At 42.0% G+C, this 25,774-nt stretch overlaps 1 protein-coding gene across 1 annotated transcript in view; it reads right to left on the bottom strand.

The window, feature by feature from the left end:
- LOC115112886 (extracellular serine/threonine protein kinase FAM20C-like) overlaps positions 1-24,586 on the bottom strand; it is a 137,068-nt gene extending 112,482 nt beyond the window's left edge. Inside the window, exons 1-3 of the mRNA XM_029639915.2 lie at positions 23,084-24,586; positions 22,527-22,705; positions 19,887-19,965 (exon numbers count right to left, since the gene is read on the bottom strand). Coding sequence (XP_029495775.1) covers positions 19,887-19,965; positions 22,527-22,705; positions 23,084-23,823 — 998 coding nt within the window. The 5' untranslated portion in view covers positions 23,824-24,586. The remainder of the gene's footprint in view (positions 1-19,886; positions 19,966-22,526; positions 22,706-23,083) is intronic.
- Between the last annotated feature and the right edge of the window lie 1,188 nt (positions 24,587-25,774).

Here is a 25,774-nt window from a genome sequence, read left to right as displayed (position 1 = left end):
GACTGGTCTACTACTATCGACTGGTCTACAACTATTGACTGGTCTACTACTATTGACTGGTTGAGACTGGTCTACTACTATTGACTGGTCTACTACTACTGACTGGTCTACTACTATTGACTGGTCTACTACTATTGACTGGTCTACTACTATTGACTGGTCTACTACTACTGACTGGTCTACTACTACTGACTGGTCTACTACTACTGACTGGTCTACTACTACCGACTGGTCTACTACTATTGACTGGTCTACTACTATTGACTGGTCTACTACTATTGACTGGTCTACTATTACTGACTGGTCTACTACTATTGACTGGTCTACTACTATCGACTGGTCTACTACTATTGACTGGTCTACTACTATTGACTGGTCTACTACTATTGACTGGTCTACTACTATTGACTGGTCTACTACTACTGACTGGTCTACTACTATTGACTGGTCTACTAATATTGATGGGTCTACTACAACTGACTGGTCTACTACTACTGACTGGTCTACTACTATTGACTGGTCTACTACTATTGACTGGTTGAGACTGGTCTACTACTATTGACTGGCTGAGACTGGTCTACTACTATTGACTGGTCTACTACTACTGACTGGTCTACTACTACTGACTGGTCTACTACTACTGACTGGTCTACTACTATTGACTGGTCTACTACTATTGACTGGTATACTACTATTGACTGGTCTACTACTATTGACTGGTCTACTACTATTGACTGGTCTACTACTATTGACTGGTCTACTACTATTGACTGGTCTACTACTACTGACTGGTCTACTACTACTGACTGGTCTACTACTACTGACTGGTCTACTACTATTGACTGGTATACTACTATTGACTGGTCTACTACTACTGACTGGTCTACTACTATTGACTGGTTGAGACTGGTCTACGACTATTGACTGGTCTACTACTATTAACTGGTTGAGACTGGTCTACTACTATTGACTGGTCTACTACTACTGACTGGTCTACTACTATTGACTGGTCTACTACTATTGACTGGTCTACTACTATTGACTGGTCTACTACTATTGACTGGTTGAGACTGGTCTACTACTATTGACTGGTTGAGACTGGTCTACTACTATTGACTGATCTACTACTATTGACTGGTCTACTACTACTGACTGGTCTACTACAACTGACTGGTTGAGACTGGTCTACTACTATTGACTGGTCTACTACTATTGACTGGTTGAGACTGGTCTACTACTATTGACTGGCTGAGACTGGTCTACTACTATTGACTGGTCTACTACTACTGACTGGTCTACTACTACTGACTGGTCTACTACTACTGACTGGTCTACTACTATTGACTGGTCTACTACTATTGACTGGTATACTACTATTGACTGGTCTACTACTATTGACTGGTCTACTACTATTGACTGGTCTACTACTATTGACTGGTCTACTACTATTGACTGGTCTACTACTACTGACTGGTCTACTACTACTGACTGGTCTACTACTACTGACTGGTCTACTACTATTGACTGGTATACTACTATTGACTGGTCTACTACTACTGACTGGTCTACTACTATTGACTGGTTGAGACTGGTCTACGACTATTGACTGGTCTACTACTATTAACTGGTTGAGACTGGTCTACTACTATTGACTGGTCTACTACTACTGACTGGTCTACTACTATTGACTGGTCTACTACTATTGACTGGTCTACTACTATTGACTGGTCTATTACTATTGACTGGTTGAGACTGGTCTACTACTATTGACTGGTTGAGACTGGTCTACTACTATTGACTGATCTACTACTATTGACTGGTCTACTACTACTGACTGGTCTACTACTGACTGGTTGAGACTGGTCTACTACTATTGACTGGTCTACTACTATTGACTGGTCTACTACTATTGACTGGTCTACTACTACTGACTGGTCTACTACTATTGACTGGTCTACTACTATCGACTGGTCTACTACTATTGACTGGTCTACTACTATTGACTGGTTGAGACTGGTCTACTACTACTGACTGGTCTACTACTATTGACTGGCTGAGACTGGTCTACTACTATTGACTGGTCTACTACTACTGACTGGTCTACTACTACTGACTGGTCTACTACTACTGACTGGTCTACTACTATTGACTGGTCTACTACTATTGACTGGTATACTACTATTGACTGGTCTACTACTATTGACTGGTCTACTACTATTGACTGGTCTACTACTATTGACTGGTCTACTACTATTGACTGGTCTACTACTACTGACTGGTCTACTACTACTGACTGGTCTACTACTACTGACTGGTCTACTACTATTGACTGGTATACTACTATTGACTGGTCTACTACTACTGACTGGTCTACTACTATTGACTGGTTGAGACTGGTCTACGACTATTGACTGGTCTACTACTATTAACTGGTTGAGACTGGTCTACTACTATTGACTGGTCTACTACTACTGACTGGTCTACTACTATTGACTGGTCTACTACTATTGACTGGTCTACTACTATTGACTGGTTGAGACTGGTCTACTACTATTGACTGGTTGAGACTGGTCTACTACTATTGACTGATCTACTACTATTGACTGGTCTACTACTACTGACTGGTCTACTACAACTGACTGATTGAGACTGGTCTACTACTATTGACTGGTCTACTACTATTGACTGGTTGAGACTGGTCTACTACTATTGACTGGTCTACTACTATTGACTGGTCTACTACTATCGACTGGTCTACAACTATTGACTGGTCTACTACTATTGACTGGTTGAGACTGGTCTACTACTATTGACTGGTCTACTACTACTGACTGGTCTACTACTATTGACTGGTCTACTACTATTGACTGGTCTACTACTATTGACTGGTCTACTACTACTGACTGGTCTACTACTACTGACTGGTCTACTACTACTGACTGGTCTACTACTACCGACTGGTCTACTACTATTGACTGGTCTACTACTATTGACTGGTCTACTACTATTGACTGGTCTACTATTACTGACTGGTCTACTACTATTGACTGGTCTACTACTATCGACTGGTCTACTACTATTGACTGGTCTACTACTATTGACTGGTCTACTACTATTGACTGGTCTACTACTATTGACTGGTCTACTACTACTGACTGGTCTACTACTATCGACTGGTCTACTAATATTGATGGGTCTACTACAACTGACTGGTCTACTACTACTGACTGGTCTACTACTATCGACTGGTCTACTACTATTGACTGGTTGAGACTGGTCTACTACTATTGACTGGCTGAGACTGGTCTACTACTATTGACTGGTCTACTACTACTGACTGGTCTACTACTACTGACTGGTCTACTACTACTGACTGGTCTACTACTATTGACTGGTCTACTACTATTGACTGGTATACTACTATTGACTGGTCTACTACTATTGACTGGTCTACTACTATTGACTGGTCTACTACTATTGACTGGTCTACTACTATTGACTGGTCTACTACTACTGACTGGTCTACTACTACTGACTGGTCTACTACTACTGACTGGTCTACTACTATTGACTGGTATACTACTATTGACTGGTCTACTACTACTGACTGGTCTACTACTATTGACTGGTTGAGACTGGTCTACGACTATTGACTGGTCTACTACTATTAACTGGTTGAGACTGGTCTACTACTATTGACTGGTCTACTACTACTGACTGGTCTACTACTATTGACTGGTCTACTACTATTGACTGGTCTACTACTATTGACTGGTCTATTACTATTGACTGGTTGAGACTGGTCTACTACTATTGACTGGTTGAGACTGGTCTACTACTATTGACTGATCTACTACTATTGACTGGTCTACTACTACTGACTGGTCTACTACAACTGACTGGTTGAGACTGGTCTACTACTATTGACTGGTCTACTACTATTGACTGGTTGAGACTGGTCTACTACTATTGACTGGTCTACTACTATTGACTGGTCTACTACTATCGACTGGTCTACAACTATTGACTGGTCTACTACTATTGACTGGTTGAGACTGGTCTACTACTATTGACTGGTCTACTACTATTGACTGGTTGAGACTGGTCTACTACTATTGACTGGTCTACTACTATTGACTGGTCTACTACTATCGACTGGTCTACAACTATTGACTGGTCTACTACTATTGACTGGTTGAGACTGGTCTACTACTATTGACTGGTCTACTACTACTGACTGGTCTACTACTATTGACTGGTCTACTACTATTGACTGGTCTCCTACTATTGACTGGTCTACTACTACTGACTGGTCTACTACTACTGACTGGTCTACTACTACTGACTGGTCTACTACTACCGACTGGTCTACTACTATTGACTGGTCTACTACTATTGACTGGTCTACTACTATTGACTGGTCTACTATTACTGACTGGTCTACTACTATTGACTGGTCTACTACTATTGACTGGTCTACTACTATTGACTGGTCTACTACTATTGACTGGTCTACTACTATTGACTGGTCTACTACTACTGACTGGTCTACTACTACTGACTGGTCTACTACTATCGAATCGTCTACTACTATTGACTGGTCTACTACTATTGACTGGTCTACTACTATTGACTGGTCTACTACTACTGACTGGTCTACTACTACTGACTGGTCTACTACTATCGACTGGTCTACTACTATTGACTGGTCTACTACTACTGACTGGTCTACTACTACTCACTGGTCTACTACTATCGACTGGTCTACTACTATTGACTGGTCTACTACTACTGACTGGTCTACTACTATCGACTGGTCTACTAATATTGATGGGTCTACTACAACTGACTGGTCTACTACTACTGACTGGTCTACTACTATCGACTGGTCTACTACTATTGACTGGTTGAGACTGGTCTACTACTATTGACTGGTCTACTACTATTGACTGGTTGAGACTGGTCTACTACTATTGACTGGTTGAGACTGGTCTACTACTATTGACTGGTCTACTACTATTGACTGGTCTACTACTACTGACTGGTCTACTACTACTGACTGGTTGAGACTGGTCTACTACTACTGACTGGTCTACTACTATTGACTGGTCTACTACTATTGACTGGTCTACTACTACTGACTGGTCTACTACTACTGACTGGTCTACTACTATTGACTGGTTGAGACTGGTCTACTACTATTGACTGGCTGAGACTGGTCTACTACTATTGACTGGTCTACTACTATTGACTGGTCTACTACTACTGACTGGCCTACTACAACTGACTGGTTGAGACTTGTCTACTACTATTGACTGGTCTACTACTATTGACTGGTTGAGACTGGTCTACTACTATTGACTGGTCTACTACTATTGATTGGTTGAGACTGGTCTACTACTATTGACTGGTCTACTACTATTGACTGGTATACTACTATTGACTGGTTGAGACTGGTCTACTATTATTGACTGGTCTACTACTATTGACTGGTCTACTACTACTGACTGGTCTACTACTATTGACTGGTTGAGACTGGTCTACTACTATTGACTGGTTGAGACTGGTCTACTACTATTGACTGGTTGAGACTGGTCTACTACTATTGACTGGTTGAGACTGGTCTACTACTATTGACTGGTCTACTACTACTGATTGGTCTACTACTACTGACTGGTCTACTACAACTGACTGGTCTACTACTATTGACTGGTCTACTACTATTGACTGGTCTACTACTACTGACTGGTTGAGACTGGTCTACTACTATTGACTGGTCTACTACTATTGACTGGTTGAGACTGGTCTACTACTACTGACTGGTCTACTACTATTGACTGGTTGAGACTGGTCTACTACTATTGACTGGTTGAGACTGGTCTACTACTATTGACTGGTCTACTACTATTGACTGGTATACTACTACTGACTGGTCTACTACTATTGACTGGTTGAGACTGGTCTACTACTATTGACTGGTTGAGACTGGTCTACTACTATTGACTGGTTGAGACTGGTCTACTACTATTGACTGGTTGAGACTGGTCTACTACTATTGACTGGTCTACTACTACTGATTGGTCTACTACTACTGACTGGTCTACTACAACTGACTGGTCTACTACTATTGACTGGTCTACTACTATTGACTGGTCTACTACTACTGACTGGTTGAGACTGGTCTACTACTATTGACTGGTCTACTACTATTGACTGGTTGAGACTGGTCTACTACTACTGACTGGTCTACTACTATTGACTGGTTGAGACTGGTCTACTACTATTGACTGGTTGAGACTGGTCTACTACTACTGACTGGTCTACTACTATTGACTGGTCTACTACTATCGACTGGTCTACTACTATTGACTGGTCTACTACTATTGACTGGTCTACTACTATTGACTGGTCTACTACTATTGACTGGTCTACTACTACTGACTGGTCTACTACTACTGACTGGTCTACTACTATCGAATCGTCTACTACTATTGACTGGTCTACTACTATTGACTGGTCTACTACTATTGACTGGTCTACTACTACTGACTGGTCTACTACTACTGACTGGTCTACTACTATCGACTGGTCTACTACTATATGATGGTCTACTACTACTGACTGGTCTACTACTACTGACTGGTCTACTACTATCGACTGGTCTACTACTATTGACTGGTTGAGACTGGTCTACTACTATTGACTGGTCTACTACTATTGACTGGTTGAGACTGGTCTACTACTATTGACTGGTTGAGACTGGTCTACTACTATTGACTGGTCTACTACTATTGACTGGTCTACTACTACTGACTGGTCTACTACTACTGACTGGTTGAGACTGGTCTACTACTACTGACTGGTCTACTACTATTGACTGGTCTACTACTATTGACTGGTCTACTACTACTGACTGGTCTACTACTACTGACTGGTCTACTACTACTGACTGGTCTACTACTATTGACTGGTTGAGACTGGTCTCCTACTATTGACTGGCTGAGACTGGTCTACTACTATTGACTGGTCTACTACTACTGACTGGCCTACTACAACTGACTGGTTGAGACTTGTCTACTACTATTGACTGGTCTACTACTATTGACTGGTTGAGACTGGTCTACTACTATTGACTGGTCTACTACTATTGATTGGTTGAGACTGGTCTACTACTATTGACTGGTCTACTACTATTGACTGGTATACTACTATTGACTGGTTGAGACTGGTCTACTATTATTGACTGGTCTACTACTATTGACTGGTCTACTACTACTGACTGGTCTACTACTATTGACTGGTTGAGACTGGTCTACTACTGGTTGAGACTGGTCTACTACTATTGACTGGTTGAGACTGGTCTACTACTATTGACTGGTTGAGACTGGTCTACTACTATTGACTGGTCTACTACTACTGATTGGTCTACTACTACTGACTGGTCTACTACAACTGACTGGTCTACTACTATTGACTGGTCTACTACTATTGACTGGTCTACTACTACTGACTGGTTGAGACTGGTCTACTACTATTGACTGGTCTACTACTATTGAGACTGGTCTACTACTACTGACTGGTCTACTACTACTGGTTGACTGGTCTACTACTATTGACTGGTTGAGACTGGTCTACTACTATTGACTGGTCTACTACTATTGACTGGTCTACTACTATTGACTGGTTGAGACTGGTCTACTACTACTGACTGGTCTACTACTATTGACTGGTTGAGACTGGTCTACTACTATTGACTGGTTGAGACTGGTCTACTACTACTGACTGGTCTACTACTATCGACTGGTCTACTACTATTGACTGGTCTACTACTATTGACTGGTCTACTACTATTGACTGGTCTACTACTATTGACTGGTCTACTACTACTGACTGGTCTACTACTACTGACTGGTCTACTACTATCGAATCGTCTACTACTATTGACTGGTCTACTACTATTGACTGGTCTACTACTATTGACTGGTCTACTACTACTGACTGGTCTACTACTACTGACTGGTCTACTACTATCGACTGGTCTACTACTATTGACTGGTCTACTACTACTGACTGGTCTACTACTACTGACTGGTCTACTACTATCGACTGGTCTACTACTATTGACTGGTCTACTACTACTGACTGGTCTACTACTATCGACTGGTCTACTAATATTGATGGGTCTACTACAACTGACTGGTCTACTACTACTGACTGGTCTACTACTATCGACTGGTCTACTACTATTGACTGGTTGAGACTGGTCTACTACTATTGACTGGTCTACTACTATTGACTGGTTGAGACTGGTCTACTACTATTGACTGGTTGAGACTGGTCTACTACTATTGACTGGTCTACTACTATTGACTGGTCTACTACTACTGACTGGTCTACTACTACTGACTGGTTGAGACTGGTCTACTACTACTGACTGGTCTACTACTATTGACTGGTCTACTACTATTGACTGGTCTACTACTACTGACTGGTCTACTACTATTGACTGGTTGAGACTGGTCTACTACTATTGACTGGCTGAGACTGGTCTACTACTATTGACTGGTCTACTACTATTGACTGGTCTACTACTACTGACTGGCCTACTACAACTGACTGGTTAAGACTTGTCTACTACTATTGACTGGTCTACTACTATTGACTGGTTGAGACTGGTCTACTACTATTGACTGGTCTACTACTATTGATTGGTTGAGACTGGTCTACTACTATTGACTGGTCTACTACTATTGACTGGTATACTACTATTGACTGGTTGAGACTGGTCTACTATTATTGACTGGTCTACTACTATTGACTGGTCTACTACTACTGACTGGTCTACTACTATTGACTGGTTGAGACTGGTCTACTACTATTGACTGGTTGAGACTGGTCTACTACTATTGACTGGTTGAGACTGGTCTACTACTATTGACTGGTTGAGACTGGTCTACTACTATTGACTGGTCTACTACTACTGATTGGTCTACTACTACTGACTGGTCTACTACAACTGACTGGTCTACTACTATTGACTGGTCTACTACTATTGACTGGTCTACTACTACTGACTGGTTGAGACTGGTCTACTACTATTGACTGGTCTACTACTATTGACTGGTTGAGACTGGTCTACTACTACTGACTGGTCTACTACTATTGACTGGTTGAGACTGGTCTACTACTATTGACTGGTTGAGACTGGTCTACTACTATTGACTGGTCTACTACTATTGACTGGTATACTACTATTGACTGGTTGAGACTGGTCTACTATTATTGACTGGTCTACTACTATTGACTGGTCTACTACTACTGACTGGTCTACTACTATTGACTGGTTGAGACTGGTCTACTACTATTGACTGGTTGAGACTGGTCTACTACTATTGACTGGTTGAGACTGGTCTACTACTATTGACTGGTTGAGACTGGTCTACTACTATTGACTGGTCTACTACTACTGATTGGTCTACTACTACTGACTGGTCTACTACTACTGACTGGTCTACTACTATTGACTGGTTGAGACTGGTCTACTACTATTGACTGGCTGAGACTGGTCTACTACTATTGACTGGTCTACTACTATTGACTGGTCTACTACTATTGACTGGTCTACTACTGACTGGTTAAGACTGGTCTACTACTATTGACTGGTCTACTACTATTGACTGGTTGAGACTGGTCTACTACTATTGACTGGTCTACTACTATTGAGACTGGTCTACTACTATTGACTGGTCTACTACTATTGACTGGTATACTACTATTGACTGGTTGAGACTGGTCTACTATTATTGACTGGTCTACTACTATTGACTGGTCTACTACTACTGACTGGTCTACTACTATTGACTGGTTGAGACTGGTCTACTACTATTGACTGGTTGAGACTGGTCTACTACTATTGACTGGTTGAGACTGGTCTACTACTATTGACTGGTTGAGACTGGTCTACTACTATTGACTGGTCTACTACTACTGATTGGTCTACTACTATTGACTGGTCTACTACAACTGACTGGTCTACTACTATTGACTGGTCTACTACTATTGACTGGTCTACTACTACTGACTGGTTGAGACTGGTCTACTACTATTGACTGGTTGAGACTGGTCTACTACTATTGGTCTACTGACTGGTTGAGACTGGTCTACTACTATTGACTGAGACTGGTCTACTACTATTGACTGGTCTACTACTATTGACTGGTCTACTACTATTGACTGGTTGAGACTGGTCTACTACTATTGACTGGTCTACTACTATTGACTGGTCTACTACTACTGACTGGTCTACTACTATTGACTGGTTGAGACTGGTCTACTACTATTGACTGGTTGAGACTGGTCTACTACTATTGACTGGTCTGGTCTACTACTATTGACTGGTTGAGACTGGTCTACTACTATTGACTGGTCTACTACTACTGATTGGTCTACTACTACTGACTGGTCTACTACAACTGACTGGTCTACTACTATTGACTGGTCTACTACTATTGACTGGTCTACTACTACTGACTGGTTGAGACTGGTCTACTACTATTGACTGGTCTACTACTATTGACTGGTCTACTACTACTGGTCTACTACTACTGACTGGTCTACTACTACTGACTGGTCTACTACTATCGACTGGTCTACTACTATTGACTGGTCTACTACTACTGACTGGTCTACTACTACTCACTGGTCTACTACTATCGACTGGTCTACTACTATTGACTGGTCTACTACTACTGACTGGTCTACTACTATCGACTGGTCTACTAATATTGATGGGTCTACTACAACTGACTGGTCTACTACTACTGACTGGTCTACTACTATCGACTGGTCTACTACTATTGACTGGTTGAGACTGGTCTACTACTATTGACTGGTCTACTACTATTGACTGGTTGAGACTGGTCTACTACTATTGACTGGTTGAGACTGGTCTACTACTATTGACTGGTCTACTACTATTGACTGGTCTACTACTACTGACTGGTCTACTACTACTGACTGGTTGAGACTGGTCTACTACTACTGACTGGTCTACTACTATTGACTGGTCTACTACTATTGACTGGTCTACTACTACTGACTGGTCTACTACTACTGACTGGTCTACTACTATGACTGGTCTACTGGACTGGTTGAGACTGGTCTACTACTATTGACTGGCTGAGACTGGTCTACTACTATTGACTGGTCTACTACTATTGACTGGTCTACTACTACTGACTGGCCTGCTACAACTGACTGGTTGAGACTTGTCTACTACTATTGACTGGTCTACTACTATTGATTGGTTGAGACTGGTCTACTACTATTGACTGGTCTACTACTATTGACTGGTATACTACTATTGACTGGTTGAGACTGGTCTACTATTATTGACTGGTCTACTACTATTGACTGGTCTACTACTACTGACTGGTCTACTACTATTGACTGGTTGAGACTGGTCTACTACTATTGACTGGTTGAGACTGGTCTACTACTATTGACTGGTTGAGACTGGTCTACTACTATTGACTGAGACTGGTCTACTACTATTGACTGGTCTACTACTACTGATTGGTCTACTACTACTGACTGGTCTACTACAACTGACTGGTCTACTACTATTGACTGGTCTACTACTATTGACTGGTCTACTACTACTGACTGGTTGAGACTGGTCTACTACTACTGACTGGTCTACTACTATTGACTGGTTGAGACTGGTCTACTACTATTGACTGGTTGAGACTGGTCTACTACTATTGACTGGTCTACTACTATTGACTGGTATACTACTATTGACTGGTTGAGACTGGTCTACTATTATTGACTGGTCTACTACTATTGACTGGTCTACTACTACTGACTGGTCTACTACTATTGACTGGTTGAGACTGGTCTACTACTATTGACTGGTTGAGACTGGTCTACTACTATTGACTGGTTGAGACTGGTCTACTACTATTGACTGGTTGAGACTGGTCTACTACTATTGACTGGTCTACTACTACTGATTGGTCTACTACTACTGACTGGTCTACTACAACTGACTGGTCTACTACTATTGACTGGTCTACTACTATTGACTGGTCTACTACTACTGACTGGTTGAGACTGGTCTACTACTATTGACTGGTCTACTACTATTGACTGGTCTACTACTATTGACTGGTCTACTACTACTGACTGGTCTACTACTACTGACTGGTCTACTACTATCGACTGGTCTACTACTATTGACTGGTCTACTACTACTGACTGGTCTACTACTACTCACTGGTCTACTACTATCGACTGGTCTACTACTATTGACTGGTCTACTACTACTGACTGGTCTACTACTATCGACTGGTCTACTAATATTGATGGGTCTACTACAACTGACTGGTCTACTACTACTGACTGGTCTACTACTATCGACTGGTCTACTACTATTGACTGGTTGAGACTGGTCTACTACTATTGACTGGTCTACTACTATTGACTGGTTGAGACTGGTCTACTACTATTGACTGGTTGAGACTGGTCTACTACTATTGACTGGTCTACTACTATTGACTGGTCTACTACTACTGACTGGTCTACTACTACTGACTGGTTGAGACTGGTCTACTACTACTGACTGGTCTACTACTATTGACTGGTCTACTACTATTGACTGGTCTACTACTACTGACTGGTCTACTACTACTGACTGGTCTACTACTACTGACTGGTCTACTACTATTGACTGGTTGAGACTGGTCTACTACTATTGACTGGCTGAGACTGGTCTACTACTATTGACTGGTCTACTACTATTGACTGGTCTACTACTACTGACTGGCCTACTACAACTGACTGGTTGAGACTTGTCTACTACTATTGACTGGTCTACTACTATTGATTGGTTGAGACTGGTCTACTACTATTGACTGGTCTACTACTATTGACTGGTATACTACTATTGACTGGTTGAGACTGGTCTACTATTATTGACTGGTCTACTACTATTGACTGGTCTACTACTACTGACTGGTCTACTACTATTGACTGGTTGAGACTGGTCTACTACTATTGACTGGTTGAGACTGGTCTACTACTATTGACTGGTTGAGACTGGTCTACTACTATTGACTGGTTGAGACTGGTCTACTACTATTGACTGGTCTACTACTACTGATTGGTCTACTACTACTGACTGGTCTACTACAACTGACTGGTCTACTACTATTGACTGGTCTACTACTATTGACTGGTCTACTACTACTGACTGGTTGAGACTGGTCTACTACTATTGACTGGTCTACTACTATTGACTGGTTGAGACTGGTCTACTACTACTGACTGGTCTACTACTATTGACTGGTTGAGACTGGTCTACTACTATTGACTGGTTGAGACTGGTCTACTACTATTGACTGGTCTACTACTATTGACTGGTATACTACTATTGACTGGTTGAGACTGGTCTACTATTATTGACTGGTCTACTACTATTGACTGGTCTACTACTACTGACTGTTCTACTACTATTGACTGGTTGAGACTGGTCTACTACTATTGACTGGTTGAGACTGGTCTACTACTATTGACTGGTTGAGACTGGTCTACTACTATTGACTGGTTGAGACTGGTCTACTACTATTGACTGGTCTACTACTACTGATTGGTCTACTACTACTGACTGGTCTACTACAACTGACTGGTCTACTACTATTGACTGGTCTACTACTATTGACTGGTCTACTACTACTGACTGGTTGAGACTGGTCTACTACTATTGACTGGTCTACTACTATTGACTGGTTGAGACTGGTCTACTACTACTGACTGGTCTACTACTATTGACTGGTTGAGACTGGTCTACTACTATTGACTGGTTGAGACTGGTCTACTACTATTGACTGGTCTACTACTATTGACTGGTCTACTACTACTGACTGGTCTACTACTATTGACTGGTCTACTACTATCGACTGGTCTACTACTATTGACTGGTCTACTACTATTGACTGGTCTACTACTATTGACTGGTCTACTACTATTGACTGGTCTACTACTACTGACTGGTCTACTACTACTGACTGGTCTACTACTATCGAATCGTCTACTACTATTGACTGGTCTACTACTATTGACTGGTCTACTACTATTGACTGGTCTACTACTACTGACTGGTCTACTACTACTGACTGGTCTACTACTATCGACTGGTCTACTACTATTGACTGGTCTACTACAACTGACTGGTCTACTACTACTGACTGGTCTACTACTATCGACTGGTCTACTACTATTGACTGGTTGAGACTGGTCTACTACTATTGACTGGTCTACTACTATTGACTGGTTGAGACTGGTCTACTACTATTGACTGGTTGAGACTGGTCTACTACTATTGACTGGTCTACTACTATTGACTGGTCTACTACTACTGACTGGTCTACTACTATTGACTGGTTGAGACTGGTCTACTACTATTGACTGGTCTACTACTATTGACTGGTCTACTACTATTGACTGGTCTACTACTACTGACTGGTCTACTACTACTGACTGGTCTACTACTACTGACTGGTCTACTACTATTGACTGGTTGAGACTGGTCTACTACTATTGACTGGCTGAGACTGGTCTACTACTATTGACTGGTCTACTACTATTGACTGGTCTACTACTACTGACTGGCCTACTACAACTGACTGGTTGAGACTTGTCTACTACTATTGACTGGTCTACTACTATTGACTGGTTGAGACTGGTCTACTACTATTGACTGGTCTACTACTATTGATTGGTTGAGACTGGTCTACTACTATTGACTGGTCTACTACTATTGACTGGTATACTACTATTGACTGGTTGAGACTGGTCTACTATTATTGACTGGTCTACTACTATTGACTGGTCTACTACTACTGACTGGTCTACTACTATTGACTGGTTGAGACTGGTCTACTACTATTGACTGGTTGAGACTGGTCTACTACTATTGACTGGTTGAGACTGGTCTACTACTATTGACTGGTTGAGACTGGTCTACTACTACTGATTGGTCTACTACTACTAACTGGTCTACTACAACTGACTGGTCTACTACTATTGACTGGTCTACTACTATTGACTGGTCTACTACTACTGACTGGTTGAGACTGGTCTACTACTATTGACTGGTCTACTACTATTGACTGGTTGAGACTGGTCTACTACTACTGACTGGTCTACTACTATTGACTGGTTGAGACTGGTCTACTACTATTGACTGGTTGAGACTGGTCTACTACTACTGACTGGTCTATTACTATTTACTGGTCTACTACTACTGACTGGTTTACTACTATTGACTGGTCTACTACTACTGACTGGTCTACTACTATTGACTGGTCTACTACTACTGACTGGTTGAGACTGGTCTACTACTATTGACTGGTCTACTACTATTGACTGGTTGAGACTGGTCTACTACTATTGACTGGTCTACTACTATTGACTGGTTGAGACTGGTCTACTACTATTGACTGGTCTACTACTATTGACTGGTTGAGACTGGTCTACTACTACTGACTGGTCTACTACTATTGACTGGTTGAGACTGGTCTACTACTACTGACTGGTTGAGACTGGTCTACTACTATTGACTGGTTGAGACTGGTCTACTACTATTGACTGATTGAGACTGGTCTACTACTATTGACTGGTTGAGATTCGTCTACTACTATTGACTGATTGAGACTGGTCTACTACTATTGACTGGTTGAGACTGGTCTACTACTATTGACTGGTTAAGACTGGTCTACTACTACTGACTTGTTGAGACTGGTCTACTACTACTGCTTTTATATATTTTTATTATCATTAATATTGTTGTTGTAAGCTATCATCAAGGAAAAGGGTGGCTACTTTGACCAATCTTAATTATAAAATACAGTAGGCCTAATCTAAAGAAAGCTGTTGAGAGCCTCCTCTTTTTAGTAGAGGCCATCACTCTTTTCTCGTGCATAGCCTATACATATTTTGCACAACATTAGCTCTTGGCCTGCCATGAAGTGTTTGATTAGATTTTCAATTACATTTTCATTGAGTGATCAGAGTATGGTTGCACATTTTGGGGAATATTCATAGGTGGAAACTTTCTTTGGGAATTAACGGGAATATATTGGAATTAATGGAAATATATGCATATTAATCCAATTTAAATGTAGCTGTTTTTTTGCATTGGATATATTTACCATATCATATAGAGACAAAACATAAACCTTTTACCTTATCATAAGTAGACATCATTTCTGTTAATGGTAATCCCATTTCCACTATTACTATTATTATTGCTGTTGGTCCCACTATTTTGTTATATGTACAGTACCAATCAAAAGTTTGGACACACAAACTCATTCAGGGGATTTTCTTTATTATTAATATTTTCTACATTGTAAAATAATAGTGAAGACATCAAAACTATGAAATAACACATATGGAATCATGTAGTAAGCAAAAAAAGTGCTACACAAATCAAAAATATTTTATATTTACGATGTGTAAAAGTAAACACCCTTTCCTTGATGACAGCTTTGCACACTTGGCATTCTCTCAACCAGCTTCATGAGGTAGTCACCTGGAATGCATTTCAATGAACATGTGTGGTTTGTTTAAAGTACATTTGTGGAATTTCTTTCCTTCTTAAATACGTTTGAGCCAATCGGTTGTGTTGTGACAAGGTACGGGTGGTATACAGAAGATAGCCCTACTTGGTAAAAGACCAAGTCCATATTATGGCAAGAAAAGCTAAAATAAGCCAAGAGAAAAGGCATTCCATCATTACTTTAAGACATGAATGTCAGTCATTCTGGAAAATCTTAAGAACTTTTAAAGTTTCTTCAAGTGCAGTCGGAAAAACCAACAAACGCTATGATGAAACTGGCTCACATGAGGACTGCCACAGGAAAGGAAGACCCAGAGTTACTCAGTTAATTAGAGTTACCAGCCACAGAAATTGCAGCCCAAATAAATGCTTCACAGAGTTCAAGTAACAGACACATCTCAACATCAACTGTTCAGAGAAGACTGTGTGAATCAGGCCTTCATGTTCGAATTGCTGCAAAGAAACCACTACTAAAGGACGCCAATAAGAAGCAGAGACTTGCTTGGGCCAAGAAACCCAAGCAATATACTTTGTTCTGATGAGTCCAAATTTGAGATTTTTGGTTCCAGGTTGGTTCCGGATGATCTCCAGGCTGTGTAAGGGCTATTTGACCAAGAAGAAGAGTGATGGAGTGATGCATCAGATGATCTGGCCTCCATAATCACCCGACCTCAAACCAATTTAGATTATTTGGGATGATTTGGACACCAGAGTGAAGGAAAAGCAGCCAACAAGTGCTCTGCATATGTGGGACCTCCTTCAAGGCTGTTGAAAAAGCATTCCAGGTGAAGCTGGTTGAGAGAATACCAAGAGTGTGCAAAGCTGTCATCAAGGCAAAGGTGGCTACTTTTTTATTACTGCATGATTTCATATGTGTTATGTCATAGTTTAGATGTCTTCATTATTATAATTTATTAAAAATAAAGAAAAACACTTGAATGAGTAGGTGTGTCCAAACTTTTAACTGGTACCGTATACTTTGACAAGTAATTTAACTTGCCATGTCAATAAAGTCTATTGAATTGAGAGAGAGAGAGAGACAGAGACAGGTAGAGAGAGACAGAGAGACAGGTAGAGAGAGACAGGTAGAGAGAGACAGAGAGAGAGAGAGAGAGAGAGAGAGAGAGAGAGAGAGACATAGGATTGATACAGAGCAACACTACTGGATTCCTCCTCCGTTCTGCACCTGCTCGGTGCCATTCTATTCTGAACCCAGTTTACTGGTAGAGTCCGTCGCCAGATTGGTACCCAGACGCTCTGCTCCTCTCTCTCAAATGTTGATGCATTTGCATTTGTGTTCTGAGGAGAAGCTGATGTGAAGCCTTTGATGTTGCAGCCTCTGTCTCTTTGATGCACCATGTGGCAACACGCAAACAGATTGAGGAGAGAGTTGGTGGGGTGTTATGGAGCAGTGTGTGTGTGAGTGTGCAAGTGTTTGCATGCATGTGTATGCATGTGTGTGTGGCGGCAGGTAACCTAGCGGTTAAGAGCGTTGGTACAGTAACCGGAAGTTTGCTGTTCGAATCCCCGAACAGACAATGTGAAAAAAATCTGTCGATGTGCCCATGAACAAGGCAGTTAACACTGATTCCTCTGAATAAGAGTGTCTGCTAAATGTCTCAAATGTAAGTGTGTGTGTCGGTTCACAATATTGTCTAGGGAATAGTGCAGAGGAAATGTCTGCCAGTCCAGCTGGATGGAGATTGGGGTCTAACTCTGCCATCAAGACAGTTCTGATGGCCATGCTTTCTTAAATGAAATGTATCAAGACGGAGGAGTGAAAATAAGTCTCATACTCCTCCTGCCCCTCTTGTCTTTAGATTAGAACACCAAGGGGATAGATAATATCAGACATGAGTTGACAGCCTCAAACAACAAATATATTTAAATCCCAAACAAACGTAATTTCCTGTTTTTGTTCAAATGTAATATTAGTGTACCGCATAGAGAAAATCTGGATGGATTTTGATTGCATATTTCAGCAACAATGCATTAGGGGGTGTGGTATATGGTATAAGGGCTGTGGTATAAAGGCGGTATCCAGGCACTCCATGTTGCATTGTGTACGTAAGAACAGTCCTTAGACGTGCTATATTGCCATATACAACACCCCCTGATGTGCCTTATTGCTATAATGAACTAGTTACCAATGTAATTAGTAGCAGTAAAAAGTCATTTTTTGTCATACCCGTTGCATGCGGTCAGATATACCACAGATTTCAGTCAATTAGCATTCAGGGCTCGAACCACCTGGTTTAAAATGTCAGTATGCTTCTCTCCTGATTTGAGGTGTGTCTCGCTTGACTTAATATGACTAGACTGAAGGAGTTAGTAATGACAGCCTATGAATAGCTTCTCCCCCCTTCCCTGTTCCTATTCCTCCTTCTCAACCCTTCACTCCTCCTCCTCCTTCTTCCCCCTTCCTCTTCCTACTCCTCTCCCCCTTCCTTGCTCCTATTCCTCCTTCTCCCCCTTCCCTCCTCCTTTTCCTCCTTCTCACCCTTCACTCCTCCTCCTTCTCTCCTCCTTCCCTTCCCTCCTCATTCTCCCCCTTCCCCCTCCTCTTCCTTCTCCCCTTCTCCCCTCCTCTTCCTTCTCCCCCTTCCCTTCCCTCCTCCTTCTCCCCCTTCACCCCTCCTCTTCCTTCTCCACCTTCCCCCTCCTCTTCCTTCTCCACCCTTCCCTCCTCTTCCTTCTCCCCCTTCCCCCTCCTCTTCCTTCTCCACCCTTCCCTCCTCCTCCTTCCCTCCTCCTTCTCCCCCTTCCCTCCTCCTTCTCCCCCTTCCTCCCTCCTCTTCCTTCTCCCCCTTCCCCCTCTTACTCCTTCTCCCCCTTCCCTGTTCCTATTCCTCCACCCCCTTCTCCCCCTTCCCTCCTCCTATTCCTCCTCCTCCTCCTTCTCCCCCCTGGGATCAGCCACAGGCTTAACCCAGCTCTCCACACTGCCACTGAGGCCACACACCACGGGAGGGTGAATATGATTAACCAATTACGATAACAAAAGTAATTCAATTTAAAACCCAGCTAGCTATAACAATGATGAAAAGGATTAGGACCAAAGGACCAAGTCTCTCAGAGGAAGTATATTATCATTACAATATGGCCAACCTGGATACAAATAAGGTTAAATAAAATTAATTTCGTTTTCATTTAACCTTTATTCATCTAGATTGTCCCCCTGAGGCTCTGTACGAATAGCCTATTGGACCTATACAATACATCACCATGAGACGCATTTCTGGTTGTTATAAAGCAGTCTACTTACTTCATAGGTTTGAACAGAGCCTGTCCGTAGTTCTGGAACGTCATGATGAGTTTTAGTTGTGTGCCTCCAGACTTCATGGCTGTTGGAGATACACAAAGACAAACAACTCAAATCATCATTGACAGCAATTACAGTATGGCAAGGAAATCATCAGAGATGATATAATCAATTACGCAATGAATTTCCCTCTCCAGAGGATGGTCAACCTCTCCCACTGATTCAGTTCAGACTAGAGGTTGACCGATTAATCGGAATGGCCGATTAAGTAGGGCCGATTTCAAGTTTTCATAACAATCAGAAACCTGTATTTTTGGGCGCCAATTTCCTTTTTTTTCTCCTTTTTTTTTATACCTTTATTTAACTAGGCAAGTCAGTTAAGAACACGTTCTTATTTTCAATGACGGCCTAGGAACGGTGGGTTAACTGCCTTGTTCAGGGGCAGAATGACAGATTTTCACCTTGTCAGCTCAGGGGATCCAATCTTGCAACCGTACAGTTAACTAGTGAAATTGTGTCATATTAATGACCAAAGGCTCGCATTTCTGTGTGTTATTATGTTATAATTAAGTCTGATTTGATAGAGCAGTCTGACTAAGCAGCAGCAGGCCTGTAATCATTCATTCAAACAGCACTTTCGTGCGTTTTGCCAGCAGCTCTTCACAAGCACAGCGCTGTTTATGACTTCAAGCCTATCAGCCTAATGGCTGGTGTCACCAATGTGAAATGGCTAGCTAGTTAGCTGGGTGTGCGCTAATACTGTTTCAAACGTCACTCGCTTTTAGATTTGGAGTAGTTATTCCCCTTGCGCTGCAAGGGCCGTGGCTTTTGTGGAGCGATGGGTAACGCTGCTTCGAGTGTGGCTGTTGTCGATGTGTTCCTGGTTCGAGCCCAGGTAGGGGCGAGGAGAGGGACGGAAGCTATACTGTTACACTGGCAATACTATAGTGCCTATAAGAACATCCAATAGTCAAAGGTATATGAAATACAACCTAAAACCTCTTATCTTTGAATATTGAAGTCTCATGTTAAAAGGAACCACCAACTTTTATAAGTTCTCATTGATCTGAGCAAGGAACTGAAACGTTAGCTTTTTACATGGCACATATTTCACATGGCACACATTTTACATGGCACATATTTTACATAGCACATATTTTACATGGCACACATTTTTACATGGCACACATTTTTACATGGCACATACATGGCACATATTGCATATTGGCACATTACTTTCTTCTCCAACACTTTGTTTTTGCTAAATTTATTTTATTGATGAATTATATTATTTAAAAATAAGTGTTAATTCAGTATTGTTGTAATATTCATTATTACAAATAAATAAATTGGCCGATTAATCGGTATCTGCTTTTTTGGGCCCCCAATAATCGATATCGGTATCGGCGTTGAAAAATCATAATCGGTCGACCTCTAGTTCAGACTGTGTGACTGTGTACTCAGAGTGAGTGACAGATGATGTCACAGTGTTTGTTTGATCAGGAAGGAGACTGGGAGGTGAAGGACAAAGAGTGCATTCACATCGCTGTCTGTTTTCTCTCTGTTCTTTCCATTCTCTCTGTTCTCTCTCGCGCTCTTCTTTCTTCCCTCGTTCTCTCTCTCTGTTCTTTCTTCCCTCTCTCTCGCTCTCTCATTCTAGAACCTAGAACATAATAAGCCATTCTACAGGGACTCCTGAGACAGCTGTTCAGAGGGCAGAAGATGGAATCCTCACATCCAAAAAGGGACAAAATTCAAGTCAATTTCTTGGCCGTAAAGCAAATTGGCCCCAAAAAAGAGGCACAAAGTCTTTGAAAAATACCATAATAGCTTTGAGAAAATCTTGTTTAATGTAAAAGAGATGTTGACATGGGCTGTGTAAAGGCGAGAAGAGTGTGAACCGTTAAAGAGGAAAATGTCAACGTTTCAGTCTCTAGACTGTTGGCATACCCACTCTATAAAGATGCCCTGATGTAACAGACCCAAAGGCTTTAGGCTCTATGTTCTACGTGTCCTAGTGTGAGTTACACATTACCAAATATGTCACCTATCAACTAGAAAGTGGAATTTGTCATACATTATCAACATACAGTATATAATATCCATTGATCATTTGTATTGTATTCTTTCTGTGAATGAGTGAAGTAGATGTGACGGTAGCTAGGCTTGCTATATAAAGAAAAACCCAAACTACCAACTGATGGCTTCTGTAGTGTCAATTGGTATTGACATCCTGGCCTCTCAGTAGTCATATAGCTGTGTAATTACATGGGCTGGAGGGAGCAGCATGTAGCTGGCCATACTGCCAGACCAAGCTGTATCCATCCTGCATCCTCTCATTTCACTGCGTGTGGATTTGGAGAGAGAACCTGGTCGCAGACCTGTTTCTGTGTTTCGTTTAGCCAAGTCCTCTGACTACTGTTGTTGTGCCATACAGAGGAGAAACCATCCCCGTCCCATCTGTATGTGCCTTCGCCAAGTTATCTGTGTCAATGATAGTCAGAGGAGGTGGCTAAACAAACCACTAGCAGATCTGGAACCAGGCTAGTTTCTCAACTTCTATGGCATGAGAGTTGGCTGAACGAAGTAAAAACAGATCTGGGACCAGGCTATAGAGAAGCTACCTTCTCTCCTCTGACTTACCAACGCTGGTGATTCTCTGTGAGACCAGGTCCCTGAGGAGGGCATCGATGACTGGGTTGTGTCTGGAGTAGAGCTCATATCGATTAATCCCTATGTGGAAGCGGAGCCAGTTGGGGTAGGAGTCAACCGTCAGCTCCCCTCCTGTCGGAGAGTACTCCTCCACGTTCCGCTCAGCATGCCTGGGGGGGAGGGGGGTGATCAGTGTTATTACAACAGGGAGGATGACATGATTATGCATTTCGTGTAACCCCAGAATCACCATCCTTTTTAGTGCTTCAGCTGTTTTAGTGTTTTGTGTGTTGAAGTGACATGTTTTACTAAGGGACTTGAATTTGCAAGAGGGACATTTGATAATACGGTTCAGCAGCCTATAACCCTTTGTGTAATAACACTTTTATTCATGTAGTAACACGATTACAATTGTCATTAACATATCATATCGTAGGCGTATTGTTTGTTTAATTTATGTTAATGTCTTATGTTGAATTTGAGGAGGATAATAATCACTTTCAGATTGTGGTGATAGTCTATAAATATCTATAAAAAATATAGGTTACCATTCCTGATTCTCTGTGGCGCCTTTGGTGTCAAATCTGATGTCTGTGTTGACATTGAACAATGTGTCCTCGTCGGTCAGAGATGGTAAGGCTCTCTTAAATAATGGGTGGTCAAACAGCGCCCGCAACCTTGAACCTTTGACAGGTACGTTTTTGTTGAGCACAGTGTCCGGTATAAACCGTCTATTTTTGTCACCATTTTGCGCATAATGTTCAGGCCGTATAAAGGCTTCCGTTTTATCCCCCGCTTTGGGGATCTTCTCCGGAGAATGGGAAGAGATGTTAGAGTTTGGCTCATTGCTGAAGTCCTGGAGGATTCTCAGAGTGTGTTTGTTAGGCCAGCCCGACTCCACTCCCGACCTGGCTCGGTGTTTAGCCCAGTTCTGAGGGCCCTCGCTCGGCGTGTGCGAGCAGGAGCAGCCGGTGTTGCCGCGCCTCTCCAGCTTTGGTAACAAGTCTATCAAGATGTGCATCGAGCAGGCGATTAGAAACACCATGAGAATCAAAACCCGGAATTTACGGAAGAGTAGCATCTTCATAGTCCTCTGTTTGAGCTGTTGTGAGTATTTACTGCAAATGATGAGCACGCATATGAACAGACTCACTACATCACTGATTATGTTTATTACGCTGGATGCCAATTTAATGAAATACACGTTGAACACGAAACCATCTTCACTTATAGCCGTCTTGAGTAGACTAAAGTTTTCAGTGTTCAACTTTTGTATTCCCAACCACATAGAGGGCTCCTTTTGTGATTCAGAACGAGAGGATTCTCCGCATGCGCCCAGGTAAAACGATTCGGTTCAGACCAACGGTCAAGTTGAGCAAGCGGCATTATCTCAACTGCTTTCTGCTCTATAGATCGGAGTCCGACCTCAAGGCTTTATGCACAACATAAGGTATAAAGAAAGTGCAAGGGGCCCGAAATAAAAGCTCAAAAACGGTAGAAAAATGATCCATCAGAGGTGTGTGTTCGCGGGGTCTGCTGGCACACATCCGTCCGGCCGTTGAGCGTGAACTCTGCGGTGTGAGAAACGAGGCTATCGTGGATCCGCTGGTCACGGGCAACGCATTGGTCCAGTCCGGGATAGGAAACGCTCAGAGAGCGCTATTCACCAATGTCAAATATAATATAATAAATATAATAAATATATAATAATATAATATATATAATAAATAAATCAAATACTATTTGAGATTCCTCCTTTGCCACGATAAACGGCGAACCAACGTTGAAAAGCGCCGCAGGTAAAAAATAAAATTTTAAAAAGTGTAGGCTAAGTGAATTAATTCACATATAGCCTATTGCACAGTAAGCGACCCAGTATGAAATATATGTCAATGATCACACAACAAATCCGGAATAACGACAGCCAATACAAAACAACCAAAACGAGACAAATCAAATAAATAATTCGGACAGGTGCCGATTCGCTTTCTCTCTCGAATATGTGGCTTTTGCGCGAGGAAAAAGAGAACCACTGTCTGTCCAGCGTGAGATCGAGGGTGGGTGTGTTAAATATGATGATGAAGCGCATCTAGATCCAGCCTTGCGGTGCGTCACCGTGCACAGATTGGCTGAGTCTCTCTTTCAGTCATAGAGAGAGGATGAGGACAGCAAACCCCTTAGGCTCAAGTGCCTGGCCTGCCTGTGTCTGTATTGTTGAAAATATTCCCCCTGCACATCCAGGATGTGCAAGAAGAGGGCGTCTCATCACAGTGGCGAAAATCCGCTGTCGCACAATGTTGTGTGAATACTATACATTCAATTATTTATGGCTATTGATTAGTGAAGTGCGTCTGCTTGCATCATGGATGCTTCCTTATGGAGACATGGTAGTGTCAGTCCAGGGGTTCCATTCAGTCAAATCAGCACTGCATTATCTGTACAACACACAGGAGGCTGGTGAGGGTAGGACGGCTCATAATAAAGGTTGGAATGGAGTGAACGGCTGGAACGGAATTCCATTAATTCTGTTCCAGACGTTACTATGAGCCCGTCCTTCCCAGTTAAGGTGCCACCAACCTCTTGTGGTACAGCGGCATCATCAACATGTATAAAATGTATGTGGCCAAAAACAACTACAGGAATACCTGGCAGTATGGAAATGTACAGAAACAACAGATGGCTGCAGCTAATATTCACATCGCCTGCCTTCACTTCTCAATCAACAGACCAATGGTAGTCTTTATGGCTAATTGACTGTCCGTAAAGCTACTGAATGGATGGTTAGGGTTAGGATGGTTGGACCATGTCTTTGTATGACCGATCATGTCCATCATGATTACCTTTTGATATGACATTATAGCTACAGTAAAAGCAGCATGGCTTAACAACATGAAAGGAGACAGACAGTGGGGTCTGTGCCACGCCACACCACAAAGGTATATGGATGCGCTTAGACTGTATAGGGATTTACATAAAACAGTACATTAACCGTGGGGACTAATTAAGTATCTGTAAAGGCAAAATTAGATGGGAACATAATGATAATTGTCAATCCGGGCACTAAATTGGAAGTGTGTGTGTGTGTGTGTGTGTGTGTGTGCCTGCCTGCCTGCCTGTGTGGATGATTGCGGTCGTGCGTGTGTGTGTGTACTAAAGTGAGTGAGTGAGAAATGATGGGTTTATTTCAGTCCTACCAAAAGGAGCCTTTCCAAGAAGCAAGTAACAGTCTAGTGACTCAC

Source organism: Oncorhynchus nerka, linkage group LG28, assembly GCF_034236695.1.
Source record: "Oncorhynchus nerka isolate Pitt River linkage group LG28, Oner_Uvic_2.0, whole genome shotgun sequence".
Classification (NCBI taxonomy): domain Eukaryota; kingdom Metazoa; phylum Chordata; class Actinopteri; order Salmoniformes; family Salmonidae; genus Oncorhynchus; species Oncorhynchus nerka.
The sequence above is the reverse complement of the archived record's forward strand: the minus strand, read 5'-3'. Positions and strand labels throughout refer to the sequence as shown.